Source organism: Chiloscyllium punctatum, chromosome 3 (assembly GCF_047496795.1).
Source record: "Chiloscyllium punctatum isolate Juve2018m chromosome 3, sChiPun1.3, whole genome shotgun sequence".
Classification (NCBI taxonomy): domain Eukaryota; kingdom Metazoa; phylum Chordata; class Chondrichthyes; order Orectolobiformes; family Hemiscylliidae; genus Chiloscyllium; species Chiloscyllium punctatum.
Window position 1 is genome coordinate 112,281,692 of NC_092741.1, and position 16,845 is coordinate 112,298,536.

The 16,845-nt window shown below is 40.3% G+C and overlaps 1 protein-coding gene across 6 annotated transcripts in view; it reads right to left on the reverse strand.

The window, feature by feature from the left end:
* Window positions 1-1,499: 1,499 nt before the first annotated feature.
* Window positions 1,500-16,845, reverse strand: part of phf3 (PHD finger protein 3) — a 161,685-nt gene continuing 146,339 nt past the window's right edge. For all 6 annotated transcript variants that reach the window (XM_072558297.1, XM_072558273.1, XM_072558262.1 and 3 more), the window contains 2 exons: window positions 7,965-8,160; window positions 1,500-5,248 (listed from right to left, as the gene is read on the reverse strand). In XM_072558297.1, the coding sequence (XP_072414398.1) occupies window positions 2,385-5,248; window positions 7,965-8,160 (3,060 nt within the window). In that variant the 3' untranslated portion in view covers window positions 1,500-2,384. The remainder of the gene's footprint in view (window positions 5,249-7,964; window positions 8,161-16,845) is intronic.

Below are 16,845 nucleotides of genomic sequence, written 5' to 3' on the forward strand. Positions count from 1 at the left end.
AAGTGGGGTAACACCCAGTATGTCATGTAGAAGAGAAACATTTGAAGTAGATTAAACTGCAAGACTTAGGGAGAAAACAGGATGCAAGTTTAATATGCAGAGTTAAATTATTGACCTGTCTCTTCAAAGAGCCACTGCTTTCAAAAATTACCCTAAGCTGACATTACTGCATGTTTTTCACATTTTCCATTTCTAGCTTTCAAGGAATTACAGAATGTTGGCAAAGCCTGGACATATCACTTATTTTAAAACAGCATTAGCTGCACAATTCTATCTTAAAGAACATGTTTGAATGTTAGAATTCAGGTAGCAAGTGGGTAGGTGGATGGGTGTGAATTTGGATAAGCCTGCTTTGGTTTTCAAATCTGGCAAGGTGGTTAGACAGATCAGGCAAAGTGGTAGCTCGGTCAGTTGGGTGATAGTGGTCAGATTGGGGAAATGACAGTCATATGCTAGTTAGGTCAGGTAAGGATGGAGCAGAGTAATGTTGTAGTGCAACTGGACAGGTTGAAGTGGAGACGTGAAGTCAGGGTGAGTGCTCTGTTGGATGGCAGGGAGTGGTAGCTGAGGCAGCTTGGGTGTCACCTAGATGTTAGATGAGGTTTTAATCCAACTCAAACCATCTTCAGTAGATGCATATCTTGGATTTCTCTCAAGTCTTTTGAGTCTAACTTTGAATTTGATACATTCGTGGAGGATCCAGGGACAAAGCAAACTGTTCATTAGAAAGTTTAAACGTCTCTAGCAACTTCCAAACATTTGGACATCAACATATCCAGGATATAGATATCTATCTCCAGGTGTGTATCCAGCTCCTAAAAATCTGGAGACCACAAGGTTTGCCAGCCACTCTATATACACAATTCTGTAACTTGTAATATAAGCCATGAGCGATAAGCCACAAGTTGTGTAAGAAATGAGCTCACTGATGACCTCTGAGTGTCAAGAAATTCCTGCATTTGTGCTGTACCACAAATGCAAATCAAACTCAGTCAATTAATGGTGGAAATTTAACATTGTAAGGGATCTAGTAGTAATTAAATATTCTGTAGATGAAGATTTTTCTTTTGTTTTAAGCAAAAGGAACTTCAATTGCCTGAAGTTGCCTTAAAGAAGTTTCCAAATCGGTAAATAGCAAGCAGTCAAAAGTTATCTGGATCCAGGTGTATATTTATATATTAAGTTCTGAAAGGGATGTTTCTGGCTGGAATCTCAGTTAAATGTTAGCTTTACAATTACAAGCCTTTCCTTGTTGGTTTTCTTGGCTTTATGATTTTATAATTGAGAAAAATTTAGAACTTCCCAATTTTAGATTAAGCACCCACCATAGAATTCATTTGGATCAGGATAAAGTTCCCTCTACTGCCAAGCATTATACCTACCCAAAGACCTGACAAGAGACCCTGTGATCCTCAAGTTAGTTATATCTCATGGTTTATTTTTGGAAAAAAAATCATATTTGAAGATCTGCATATCAAAATCAGAACACAACTATAATGTGAAGAAAATCCATTTTTATAATCATTTACAATGAAAACATCATTTAAAATATTTACACAGATTCATCAGTAAAAAGATTGATGAAGAATAACAGAAAAGAGTAGTATACAAGCAATAGTCTACAATGTTGAAGCAACAAAGATAATAGCCAAGTAACAAGGTGACAATTTTACAAAATATAGTTGGATGTATAGATTTATTCTCAATGCACTCTTTATCTAAAACTTTAATACAACACTTACATTGTAGTGATTGCCTGTTTCAGCATCAAAACAGTGCAATAGTCAACAGCCAACTTTTGCAACTGGAATTAATAGATTGAAATAGAAGTGCAACATAAAACCTCAAATGTACAACCACAACTGGTCTGAATAAGAACATGATATCTTTGTATAATTATTCATAAGTGTGTGCCACTGCAAATTGCCTACAAAGCGTGCATTATTTTAGGAAAGAATCCATACAACAGAAACAGCAAGAGCTGTGGTTTTTCAACTTTTTTTTTAATTTTGAAATGTATAGTAGCTCATGCTAGAACCATCTGTTTAGCTAATAATCAGAAGTAATAAAACTACTTTAAAAAGTTCTACCAGCTTCTTGTATTGTTAATTAGTATTTAAGAGCAGCAAGACATGGTTGTAAATACTGTATGTTGTACAAGAAAACACACAAGTGAAATCATGTCATCATAACATTGCAACATGAACTGGCATCCTAGTTGACGAGTACAGATATACCACTTATTTCTGTTTCAAATTATCAGGACAAAGTTCACAGATTGGCATTTTTGGTTCAATACTGACGTGTTAGTCAGTAGTACACTCTGGAGAATTCTTTCTCCTCTTGCTTCTATCAGTGTGGTCCCTTTTATCATGGTCTTTATCCTAGTCTGCATCTTTTTCTTTTTCCTGGACCTTCTCACTTTGCTTTTCCTCACAGCTTCCACACCCTCCAGTTTTATCAGTCTCAGGATCTTCATTTTTAGATATACCCTTTTCTGTCTCTCTGCTTCGCTCCCTTCTTGAGTCTGCCCTGTCATGGCTCCTCTCCCTTTCTCTGCTTCGTTCCTTTCTCGAGTCCGCCCTGTCATGGCTCCTCTCCCTTTCTCTGCTTCGCTCTCTTCTAGAGTCTACCCTGTCACGGCTCCTCTCCCTTTCTCTGCTTCGTTCTCTTCTAGAGTCCGCCCGGTCATGGCTCCTCTCTCTTTCTCTGCTTCGTTCTCTTCTAGAGTCCGCCCTGTCACGGCTCCTCTCTCTTTCTCTGCTTCTGTCTCTTCTAGAGTCCGCCCGGTCATGGCTCCTCTCTCTTTCTCTGCTTCTGTCTCTTCTAGAGTCTGCCCTGTCATGGCTCCTCTCTCTTTCTCTGCTTCTCTCTCTTCTAGAGTCTGCCCTGTCATGGCTCCTCTCTCTTTCTCTGCTTCGTTTTTTTCTTGAGTCCGCACCATCATGGCTCCTCTCTCTTTCTCTGCTTCGTTCTCTTCTCGAATCTGCACGATCATGGCTCCTCTCTCTTTCCCGATACCGGTCCCGATCTTTGTCCCTATGCCTGTCCTCATGGCGACTTCTTTTCTCTCTATCTCTCCCTTTATCGTGATCTCTGTCTTTATATTTGTCCTTGTTTCGTTCTGAGTCTCGGTCCCAGTATTTATCCCTCTCTCTTTCTTTGTGTCGATCTTTTCTTCGATGATAAGAATCACTATAAAATCTATGTTTGTGATGGCTGTCATACTCCTTACTAAAGTCATGTCCAGAACGTTGGCTATATCTATCCCAAATATCACAATGATGCCTTTCTTTTCTATGATCATTTTTGTTCGGTTGAAAATTTGACATTCCTGAATTTGGTGCATATCTGTTGACATCAATTGGGTGGTCAGAGTTGAAAGGTGACATTACTTGGCCATGTGCATGATGCATAAGACCCAAGTGGTGTTGTGGAGGACAGCTAATTGCTGGTAGCCAAGGCATTATGTGGTTTGGAACTAAGGCATGGGTTGCACCAAGATCAGGAGAATGGAATCTCAAATGGGGGTCATTTTGTAGGCTGAATGGTGGTGGAGGAAGTGGTGGGGGACGAATTGGCATGAATGAGGGCATCAAATTACCTGGCGGTTGAAAATTTGCATTAGGTGGACCACGTTGAAATGGAAAACCAGGAGAGTGACCTTGAACTTGGGAAAAGTTGTGCAGCTGGGGTAATGGAGGAGGAAATACATTTCCACTGGGTATTGGGCTACCTGAAGGACCACTTGGCAATGACGCAGACACTGCTGATTGAGTTTGATTTTGCGCAGGTAAAGCATTTGAAGAGAATTCAAAATGTGAACTAGGACGTGGACCATGGAAAGAAGGCAATGGGGTAGTTTCTCTGCGGATTGACTGGACAGTCTCAATAGTGTGAGTTTCTACCATTTCTGTTTCAGAATGAGTTTCTTCTTCATGCGAATAATCTGTCGGTTCTGTTTCTGGTACTGGTTTTGGGATATTGTGAAAGACTGGTTGAGAAACTTCTTCAATACAAGGTACTGTGCCTTGCACCAGTTTACTGGATTCCTGATGTGTTGTACTAATTAGGTCTGTAGGAATTTGCTTCATGGTTATTTCTTCTTGTTCCGTTTCTAAGGCTTTCTTATCAACTTCCTCCACATCCTTTATGTTTACAATATCATCGTCACTTTTATCTTTCCTGTTATCCGTGTATTGTTCATCAGTACTGTCCTCCACAGACTTGCTTATTGCAAAACTTTGTTGTTTGCGAACAGCAGCTTGTCTCGGATCTCTACTTATGTTGACGACCTGTGAGACTCGTGTAAGAGCTTCTGGTGTAGAATCTACTTGTTCAGTATTTGTAACAGGCTCAAGTGGAGAAAGCTCAATCTTAGGGGTCCCAGGCTGAGATGGTGAACTTCCTGAAGCTTCTTTTTGCTCTCTTGAGTTTTCCATTTTTGCCTTCTTTACCTTATAGTGATGCCGTAATTTCTCATGCTCTTCTTTGTGATTTGGCTGTGATTTTAAAGTTGCAAGACTTGAAAGAAATGCTTCAGTTGAAACATCTGGTGGCTTGTCTTTTAGTGTGAGAGTTGTAAGGAACTCACTTGTCTTTGAAGTTTCAGCAACTTGGACATCCTCTGGGACATTATCTGCGTTCTCATTTTCCTCTGGGGGATCATGTACAGAGGAATCTTTAGCATGTTCTTGATCATCAATTGTTTCTTCAGGTTGTGACATTTTAAAATCTTTACTAGCTGGAGGCTCCCCTAGCCCAGGTTCAATAATGGGGACAGACTTCTCTTCAGCTTCCTTCTCTGCATCTCCCAACAAACTTTGAAGAATATCATCCAGTGGTCTGTTGGATAATTCAAGAGATGTGGACTGGTTTTCCCAACCAACTAAAACTCCAGGAAGAAATCGTAATGGTTTTGTAGACAGCATAGGAATAGGCTCTGCTGGTGATGAAGGTGGTGTTTTCAAAATCTGAGGTTCAACCGGTGATGACTGTTTGGGTTTGTTTCTAAATTTAGGCAACACCGAAGTGAAGGAATTAAAGAACTGATTTTCTTCATCATCGTCATCGTCATTTTCACCTTCATCTTCCACATATTCTGGTTTGATTTTCTTGTCTTGAGGTAAGCTACTGGGCATTTTCTCGGTTTCAGAAACTTCTTCAGAAGGTGAAGCACTAAATAATCTCTTTATTCTTTGCCGAATTATTAACCCAAGAAGGAGATTCTGGCGAACTACTTCGAGTCCTGTCAATAATAATTAATGAGTTGTTATTGCAATAAAATGATGTTGCATTTACTTTTAAAAAAATGCTGATGTCAATAAGATAACTGTAGAATCCTGTAAGAAGAACTGAATCAACTACTTTAACTGTGCATTAAATTATAATCGGACTTTAATTTTGACATACAAACAAGAAGCATCTTTAACATAAAAGCATTCCATGTACCAAGGCATAAACTAAATAAAACTGAAAATTAATATTAGATTTTACATAATTTGTGGGACATGTATCACGATAAGTATGTAAGTTAGCTCACTGAGGTGGAAGGTTTGTTTTCAAATATTTTATCACCACACTAGGTAACATTATCAGTGAGAGTCTCCAGTGAAGTGCTGGTAGTATGGCTTGCCTCTATATTTATAGGTCTTGGTTTTTTAAGGTGGGTGATGTCATTTCCAGTTCTATTTTTCCAAGGGAAGGTAGATAGCATCTAAATCGTGGAGTTCTAGTTAGAATGCCATGTCTCTAAAAATTGTCGTGCATGTCTTTGTTTTGCCTGTCCTAGGATGTGTGTTGTTCCAGTCAAAGTGGTGTCCTTATTTGTCTGTATGTATGAAAACTAGTGATAGTGGTGGCAAGTTTCCGGCTTGTTTGTCCAATGTAGTGTGTTTTTTTCCACAGTTCTTGTATGGTATCTTTTAAATGACGTTAGTTTTGCTGGTAGTATCTAATGGATCTTGCAGGTTCATTAGTTGCTGCTTAAGTGTGTTGGCAGGTTTGTGCACTACCATGATGCCAAGGGGTCTGAGTAGTCTGGAAGTAATTTGTGATAAGTCTTTGATGTAAGGTAATGTGGCTATAGTTTCTGATTGTGTTCTGTCTGCTTGTTTGGGCTTGTTTCTAAGGAATTGGTGGATTGTAATTATTGGTATCCGTTTTTCTTGAAAATGTTGTATAGATATTTGTCTTCTGCTTTTTGTAGTTCTTGGGTGCTGCAGAGTGATGTAGCTAGTTGAAATAACGTCTTGATGCAGCTCTGTTTGTGGGTGTTGGGATGATTTATTTACAAGATACCATGCAAGAACTGTAAAAGACATGACCCATTATCAGTAGTTTCTATACATAGAGAGAAAGAAGGACACCACTTTGACTGGGACAATGTACACATCCTAGTACAGGCGAAACAAAGATACGCATGAGAATTCTTAGAGGCATGGCGTTCTAGCCAGAACTCCATCAATAAACACATCGATTTAGATCCTATCTACCTTGCCTTGAAAAAAAAACCGGACATGACATCACCCACCTTAGAATAGAGAGGCGGGACATACCACCAGCGCTTCATCGGAGACTCTCACTGATGATGTTACCTAGTGTGATGACCAAACATCTGTATACAAACCTTCCACTCAGTGGGCTAACTTACATAGTTATCATCAACCTGAGCTACAAATCTTCTCAAAAATCACTAACATCTATCATGAGTTAGGAATTTATTTATATTTATTTCTCACGTTTAAATACAAATAATCTATTGTTTCAGGTAACAAGATCTGCTAAAAAAAATATGTTTACTAATGGCCTTTCGAGAAGAAAATCTGCCATGCTTTCCTGATCTGCCTAAATGTGCTTTCAGACCCACAGCAATGTGATTCCAGAACTCCTAACTACTCTCTGAAATAATCCTAGCAAGCCAGTTTGAGGGCAATTAGGAATGAGCAAAAAATGCTAGCCAAGCCAGTTATGTACACATCCCATGAACTAAAAAAAACAAAGGACACACATTGGTAAAGGATCAATAGTGTATTAGCTATGTTACTGGACCAGGATTCCAGAGGCTGTTTTCATTGTCAAATTTTCTCCTCTTTGGATTTGTTATTTTCCAACATCATTCTAAATTACGGATTCACCTCAGACAAGTGCTCCAGCTTCCCTCCAGGGATAGAAAGAGGTACAATCTCAATCAGGATTCCTCTACACTATTCACTGACTTAAAAAAAATCAGGCTATATATGTGCACAAAAGAAACTTTTGCCTTTCACAATAATTTGATGCCCTCATATGCAATACAGGCAATGATTTACTTCTGAGCTACCATCATTGCTAAATCGTAGGAAACTGGGCTACCAATATGTACATAAAACTCCTACAATCATTATTGCACTGATGAACAAATAATTTCTTTTTGTGATGTTCACTGAGAGATGAATAGTGACCAAGACCGTAGGTACAAATTTTTATCAAAATATTGCCTTTTATGTCCAACTGAGTGAGCAGGTGGATCTCAATTTAATATCTGATCTGGAAGACAGCATCTGCAAGCAATGCAACACTCACTGTACACTGCACTAAGAACTCAAACTTGTTTTTTGTGTCCATATCCTAGAGTGCAATTTGAGCCCACAATCTTCTGAATGAGAGGCAAGTGTTGTCAACTGAACCACAGTTGACTCACTCCCATTTACAAGTCAATTAAAAATTAAACACTTTTAAATTACAGCACTTTAATTGCAGGATTGCTGGGAATGGAATCATTTATTTATGGATTTTATTAATGATATCAATTACTATGTTTAATCATAGATTAATTGACTTATTATTAATCTATTAACTAAACAGTCAAAAAGGGGAAAATTACCACTTGACATCTGTACTAACCTCTTAGAACATCAGGATGTAGCCTTCTTTAACATTCCACAAATCAACAGAAAAAAACATTAACTGTTGTACGAACTCACCAGGTCCATCAAATGGTAACAGCCGATAAGGAATTTTTTCTGAGGCACCCAAAGGAATAAGGTACATGTCCTTAACTTGCTTCACATTGTTGGCTACCACCCCATAACGTTGCCTGCTGTTGAAGTATGCATACAATGATGTGTAGGTTATCTGATCTTCCTCAGTTACTGGACTAAAACGAATCACACATATCTCCTGTTAAAAAGATGAAGAAAATTAACAAATTAACATTTGAAAAGTCTACAATTTGGTTTACTAACACACTACAGATTAGTTTTCCATGTTAGGGAGCTGCTTGCTATAACTATTATTAAATGAATAAAATACCAAAATTATTCACAGTTTTAAATGGGCATTTACTGAATAGCAAGCAAGTGCAGCACAGTCCTGAATAAGACAGCTGATTTAATTATTCTCTAAATAATACAAGAAAATTTCTCTAAGCTTATTTATCATATTTTCAATTACAGCTGTCATACTGATATGCTTAGAACGGAAACAAATGATTTTATGTAGATATGTCTATAAATCTTTATTTGTTACAAATCCAAAGTTTGCTACATATACTTTATTCTGTTATTACTCATGATAGAATCATGGAATGGCTTGGGGATAGCGAGAACTGCAGGTGTTGGAAAGTCAGCGTCGATAAAATGTGGAGCTGGAAAAAGCACAGCAGGTCCAGCAGCAGAGGACTGATGAAGGATCCTCCCCGAAACATCAACTCCCCTGTTCCTCTGATACTGCTTGACCTGCTGTGCTTTTTCCCGCTCCACACAACCATAGAATGGCTACAACATAGGCAATGTCGATTCAGTCCAACATATCAATGGTCTCTAAAACTGCAACTCAGCAAGTCCTACTTCACTATCTTTTCCCTATAGCCCTACAAATCTTCTCTCCTGAGATACTTAACTTACTCTCTTTTTAAAGCCCTGACTGGATTTGCCTTTGCCAAACTATCAGGCTGTACATTCCAGATCCTATCCACTTGCTATGTAAAACGTTTTCGTCTCACGTCAATGACTGTTCTTTTCGTAATCACCTTAAATCAATGTTCCGGACTCAAGATGGCGGCGACCCAGTAGGTCTGAGTCGGCAGAGCTCTGCCCAAGACTCAGGCAAAGTGGGGTGCCCACCCTCACCTTACCTGTTAAATTACTCCAAATAGCTTTTGCCAAGCACTCTTGGCCATTTTGCTTCAAACTTTAACAGTTTGGTGCTTTTTTAAATGACAAAAATCTTTCTCAATTCACAACATGCAGGGACCCCTCTACGCCCCCCACCCCTACCCCCACAATGGGTCCCACAACTACTGAAATTGGAGTCGAATAATGGAGTCGGAGCTGGGCCGAGTGCGGGTTGAGCGGGCCCACCGGGTTGCTATGTGCAGGCCCTGGTCGGACCAATACCCCCACCCGGTTCTAGTTTGACTTCAATGTTACAGGGAAAAACAAATGCTGCTGGAGGCCTCCAGAGTCTTGGGGAAGGATCCCCATGCCATGATGTACAAGGGCTCCAGGATCATTTTGCTTCAGGACTTTTCTCCGGTCATGGTCCGCAAGAGAAGGGCATTCGACTAGGCAAAGAAGTGTCTGAGAAACTTGAATATTCAATATTCTACGCAACATCCGGCAATGCTGCGCTTCAGTCATGGATATCTGTATATAACTTTGGATCACTGAAAAAAGTAAAGGAATTCCTGGATGCTGTCAAATAGATTGTGGGACTTGAACTGTATGGATAATGACTTTATTTTGCTCCACCTCCCGCCTTTATCTATCCTTATTTTTTTTGTCCATCTTTGACAGGGTGGGGGTAGGGGGGGCTGTTCCTTACTCTTTCTTTGGTCTCTTATCTATCGCTCATGCGGTTTATTTGATTATTGGGGGATGTTTCTGTGTGGGATTTTCTTTCTTTTCTCTTATTTAGTTGCCTGATACTTGCTGGGTTTGTAATTTTGTAATCTTACATAACTCTATTTTGTGTTGTTTTGTAAAGCGTATCTAGGTGTGTGTGTGTGTGTGTGTGTGTGTGTGTGTGTGTGTGTGTGTGTGTGTGTGTGTGTGTGTGGGTGTGTGGGTGTGTGTGTGTGTGTGTTTGGGGGGGGGGGAGGAATTGGTTACCCACTTTTAACTCCTGTTTTATCAGTTAGATTAGATTACTTACAGTGTGGAAACAGGCCCTTCGGCCCAACAAGTCCACACCGACCCGCCGAAGCGCAACCCACCCATACCCCTACATCTACCCCTTACCTAACACTACGGGCAATTTAGCATGGCCAATTCACCTGACCTGCACATCTTTGGACTGTGGGAGGAAACCGGAGCACCCGGAGGAAACCCACGCAGACACGGGGGGAATGTGCAAACTCCACACAGTCAGTTGCCTGAGGCGGGAATTGAACTCAGGTCTCTGGCGCTGTGAGGCAGCAGTGCTAACCACTGTGCCGCCGTTACTGGAATTTATTTACTCTATTTTGTAATGCGTGGGCACAGGGCAGGGCCCTAGCTGGGAGAGGTTACGGTGGAGTTATTGCAAGGTAGTAGTGCCTCCTGTGAGCTGGGGGAAAGTCTCCTTTTAAATATGCTTTATGTTATTTTTATTTAGAAGTAGTTTTTAATTATTTTGATTTAACGGTTTTAAATATTTTTTTTTGGTCTTTATTCAGTGTCTTTTAGGTGGGGTTCTTCCTCCTGGGGGGGTCTTGGGCCTGCCTGAACGATCATGGCTAGCCATTCGTTTAGGTGGTGCATGTGGAATGTCAAGGGGAGCCATTTGCCAATCAAAAGGAAAATGATATTATCAAGTCTTAAAAAAGAAAGGGTTAATGTAGCTCTTTTACAGGAGACACATCGGATAAGGAGCATTCGAAGCTGCAACAGGTTGTGTTTGGCCAGGTGTTCTTTTCATCTTTCAGCTCAAAAGGATGAGTCTGGACAGTATATATTGATTAAAGCCCTAATATATGGAGAGGATTACAGGATTTTGAATCTTTATAGCCTCACAGCACACTCTTTTAAATTTGTAACGGAAGCGTTCTCTAAGTTGATGGCTCTCGGGGTCCGCCATACAATTATAAGGGGAGATTTTAATTGTATTATTAACCCAGAGACGAACAGGATACCTAGGAGCTCTGCGGGCATATCCCTGAGATCTGAACATGGAGCAGGGGCTCCCTGTTGTGTGGAGGTTGTGTAGATGTGTGGAGGTGTCGCCACCCTGAAGGTAGAGACTTTACTTTCTACTCTAACCCATACAAGTGCCATACCAGAATCGACTTTGTCCCCTCGACCCTTTTGAACTCAATACTGTCTTGTAAAATAGGTAATATAACTTTTTCTGATCATGCCACAGTATACATGGAAGTTAAGACGAGTGATGATGGGATAGGTCCCCGACATTGGCGTACGGACCCTGTCTTATTAAAGGATAACAAGTACTTTTCTCAGGAATTTAAAACCTTCTGAGATATCAACTCAGGTACGGCCAGTAACCCTTCGATGTGGGAGGTTGCCAAGGCATACACGTGAGGCTTGATCATCTCATATTCTGCGACCCGGAAAAGACAAAAGGGAGAGCAACAGCATCTGCTCAAGGCTTGCCTGAAGGCAGCTAAAACTGTGTATGTTGATAGGCCCTCCATAACTAAGCTACAGAGGATCACAGCCCTTAGGGCAGCCTTGAATACCACACTTACTCAAACAGCAAAGGGGGAGATATTGTTCGCGAAGCAGATATTATTTGAATACAGTGACAAGCCTGGCAGGTATCTAGTGTACACTGCCAGAAAGAAAAAGGATCCCCAAGCCATTACGTCTATTAGAGAGAATGCTGATACCCTGACTTGTAATCGTAAAAAGACCAATGCTGTTTTGAGAAAGTTCTATTTTGAATTGTATGACGCAGGACTGTGAGGATGGAACTAGGAAGATGGAGTCTTCCTTTAAAAATCTGGCCCTCCCCGGCCTAACCTCAGAGCAGGTGTCGCTCTTGAATGTCCCGCTGACAACCCAGGAAGTACAGGAGGCTGTTAGGCAGCTTCAGAGTGGCAAAGCGCCTGGACCAGACGGATTCCAGGCTGAGTTTTATAAAGAATTTATAGGGGAATTGGCCGGGCCACTCATAAATATGTAAAACTATTCACCGTCAGGGCTGCCTCCCGCCTTCGTTGAGAGAAAAAAATATTTCACTCATCCTTAAGAGAGGAAAGGCCCCAGAAGACTGCTCTTCATATAGACCAATATCCTTGTTAAATGTGAATTTTAAAATTCTCTCAAAAATGTTAGCATTAAGACTGGGGAGCGTTTTACCATTCATTAAAGAAGAGGACCAGATGGGGTTTATAAAGGGTCACAGGTTAACTAGTAACATTAGAAGAGTCTTAAATATGGTACACGCCTGCCAACAGGGAGCAATATCGGGCTTAGTTGTCTCCCTTGATGCAGAGAAGGCATTCGATCGGGTAGAATGGCCATATCTTTTCTATACGCTGGAACGGTTTGGTGTTGGAGAAGTCTTGACTAAATGGGTTTCAGTACTGTATAATGATCCCAAAGCAGTGGTGATCACCAACGGTTTAAATTCAGATAGCTTTAGAGTTGGCAGTTGTTGCCAGGGATGCCCTCTCTCACCATTATTATTTATGCTAGTGATTGAACCACTGGTGGAAGCTACATGAACTGACCCAAACATAACGGCCCCGGAGATTGGATCAGGCAAGCACAAAATTACTCTCTCTGCTGATGATGTCCTCCTTTTCTTAAGTGATTTTTTGACATCTGTGCCCCGCTTAATTCAAGTGGTCAATTTATTTGGTACGTTTTCAGGTTACAAAATCGATTTTGTGAAATCGGAGGCCATGCCGTTTGGAGGCTTTGCCAGTATATCCAATTTTCCGGATGGATCTCGTTGTCTCCTTCTGTACTTAGGTATTTTTATTACTCCGGTATTTGGTCAGTTATAAAAAGCCAATTATACACACTTATTAGAGGAAATAAGGCAACACTGGGAAGATTTCCCAATATTTTGAGAAATTTGTGGGCGGCACGGTGGTACAGTGGTTAGCACTGCTGCCGCACAGTGCCAGAGACCCATGTTCAATTCCCGCCTCAGGCGACTGTGTGGAGTTTGCACATTCTCCCTGTGTCTGCGTCGGTTTCCTCCGGGTGCTCCGGTTTCCTCCCACAGTGCAAAAATATGCAGGTTAGGTGAATTGGCCATGCTAAATTGCCCGTAGTGTTAGGTAAGGGGTAGATGTAGGGGAATGGGTCTGGGTGGATTGCGCTTCGGCGGGTCGGTGTGGACTTGTTGGGCCGAAGGGCCTGTTTCCACACTGTAAGTAATCTAATTTTGGCTAGGCAGAGTAGCCTTCGTTAAGATGAATATTCTACCTCATCTTTTATATCCTATGAGAATGCTCCCTTTGATGCTGCCGAGACAGGCGTTGTATAAGCTTTACGGTTGGCTCGGCTCCTTTATTTGGAATCATAGACAGCCCCTAATCAAATTAGAAAAGTTGCAGCTTCCACAAGTAAGGGGAGGGTTGAACTTTCCAGATTTCAGGAGGTACCAATTGAGCTCCCTATTAACATATGTACCTCATTGGGTCTCATGTGACTCACAGTCAACCTAGTTAGATATTGAGACTTCCCAAGCAAAATGTTCCCATATCAATCTACTATTTATGGACAAGATGAGAGTTATTACAGACTTTTGTAAAAACCCTATTGTATACAATCAAAGCCTGGAAGATAATGCGATAAGATGAGGGCAACCTGTAAAAAACCTCCCCTTGTACCCCCATAGTGGGAACATTGGGATTCCAAGGTAAAAACAAGGTAAAAACAATGACTGCAGATGCTGAAAACCAAATACTGGATTAGTGGTGCTGGAAGAGCACAGCAGTTCAGGCAGCATCCAACGAGCAGCGAAATCGACGTTTCGGGCAAAAGATTCCTGATGAAGGGCTTTTGCCCGAAACGTCGATACATTGGGATTCCAGCCAGGGTTGACCGAGGCTACATTCAAAACTGGGGAGTCCAGAGGTATCTTCTGTTAGAGAGATTTGTTTGATGGGGAGCTCATGATGTCCTTCGAGCAGCTGCGCCAGAAGTTTGGATTGCCCAGCAAGGACCTCTTTCGGTATTTCCAAATACAAGACTTTATACAAAAGAAGACCACACTGATAGTCAATCCTTATAAATTGGATAGGGAAAGGAGAGTGCTTGGCTGATGGGGCCACCCTCGATTAGTACTCTCTACCACTTACTATGCAATAAGGTATCGAAGGACATGGAACAGTTATATAAAACCTGGAATCAAGAATTAGGGTTGGAAATCTCTTTAGAAATGTGGGAGGACATCTGGGAAAATGCCAGGAAGGTCTCTATCTGTAACAAAACTCAGGCTACTCAACTGAAGTTACTACACAGGGCTCACATGACACCTGAATGTCTCACAAAGTTCAAGGCAGGAGTGTCCCCAATGTGTCCTAAATGCAAAATTGAAGTTGGTACTCTCATGCATTGTCTGTGGACATGCCATAAGGTCCACAGGTATTGGGACAGAGTAGCGAATGCCTTGACAAAGGCTTTGGGTACAGAGATTGGATTGGATTCAGTGTCCCTACTTTTGGGTTCCCCAAATTTTCCTTCTCTGGACGTAAATGGGAGGAAATTATTTACTATCCTTTCCTTTTGTGTGAGGAAAAATATTTTAGTGAATTGGGTATCCGAAGGTCCCCCAGGACTTTTAAATTGGCCCAGGATAGTCATGGAATATATTCCCCTTGACTTCCTTACGAATATGGTGCACCAAAAAATGGAATTATTTTATAGAACATGGCAGCCCATTTTGAACTACACAGACACAGATATTTCAGCTATATTGTCCAGGGCTTTTGCTTAGCCATGGTAATGGTCCCGGCTGGTTCAGGGGCCTTGACTTGATATAAATCTATTTTGAGGAGAAAGTGAGGACTGCAGATGCTGGAAATCAGAGCTGAAAATGTGTTGCTGGAAAAGCGCAGCAGGTCAGGCAGAATCCAAGGAGCAGGAGAATCGATGTTTCGGGCATAAGCCCTTCTTCAGGAATCGATTCCTGAAGAAGGGCTTATGCCCGAAACGTCGATTCTCCTGCTCCTTGGATGCTGCCTGACCTGCTGCGCTTTTCCAGCAACACATTTTCAGCATAAATCTATGTTTAGCGCCTATTTAGTTATTTATTTACCTTTTTGTTTATTGTTAGTAATGTATGATATCCTATTTTATGGTTTTGTCGTTTGTAGAACAGATTAGTAGTTTTTAAAAATTTTATATTGGTGTTGTTATATTGTAAAGTGGACTACATTACTTTGTATTGTTTTTGTAACTTTGTAAAAAAATTTTAAAATCTTTCTTAATAAAAATATCTATTAAAAAACGTCAATGTTCTGTGGTTTTTACTCGACTACCAATGGGAATTATTTCTATCTGCTCAGTGTTGACTCTTCATGAAGTTGAATACTGCCAAATAAATCTAAGAGTTTACAAATAGCGCATTGCAAATGAACAAACAACAGCAACACCAGTCAAAGAACAAAATAAACCTCTGAAAGCCCAAGTTCTCTTTCCACAGACATATATTTGAATTTGCACCAAATTAACAGTGAAGACTATTTAGTGTCCAGGTAGTATTTAATTCTGCACAAGTATATTTAAATTCATTCCAAATATTTTATTTGCTGTATTTCTGGTCTTACTGCTTCACCAACCTCTCAAAAGTTTAATCACAACAAAAAATGTAGACTGACAATAGATGTTACCTCACTCAAAACTAGACTAATTTAAAGATAACAGATTTTATGCTGCAGTGATGCTGCCACACTTACAGTATTCTGAGCATTTTCAGTTTCGATTTCTGATTTCCATCATCTGCAATGGTTCCCTTTTTTGAAATGCAAATTGATCAATCCCTATGTTATATGTGAGTAGAACATGTTCATCAGGCAATCTCTAGTTTATAATACATGCTTGTGACGTAGAACACAAAGCATTCATGACTGAATTCATTCGAAATATTGGACTGATTGGCTTTGGTTGAGAATATGGGAGAGAGGACAACAGAGACCTCAATGTCTCTGATACTACCAGAGAAAGAAAATTACCTCTTGAAGTTTTAAACTCCAGAGAAATTACACCCATCTCTCCTCACATTCATGGTGTCATCCCAGGAATTAATCTAATGAACTATTATTAATTTATTCTCCAAGACCATCTTATCCTTCCTTAGGTGCAGAGATCAAAACTGTACACAGTGGTCTAAATGTAACATGAAAACACTGTACAATTTCAGCAAGACTAATATTCTTATATGTCTACCCACTTGAAATAAATTCTGCCATAAGATGTATGTTCCTTGCTATAATTGCTTGCTATACCCACCCATATAACATGCTGCATTGCACATACAAAGTACTCTGTCCCCTCTAATGCATAACGTTTACAAAGTTAAAAAGAAGTTTTTGTATTCAAAGTTAATAATTTCAAATTTCCTGTGTTGCACTCCATATGCCACTTCATTGCTTAGTTAATCTAAATCCTTTTGCAGATTTTGCATCATTTTCAGAGTTTGCTTCCCCACACAGCTTTGTAACATCAGCAAAATTAGATGAAGTGCAGGGTTTCATTTATACATATATTGTCAATGGCTAAGATGGAGCATTGATCCTTCTAGTAACCAGTAACTGACCATCAAGCTGAAAATGGAAAACAGTTCTTAAGTTTTATAAATGGTATAACAATCGAGAAAAGCTGAATTATCATTCAAAAAACCTTTATATATCACAACCAACAGGCAATTCAATTTGATTCTTAGCCAAAATTAAAATGTACAAGTATA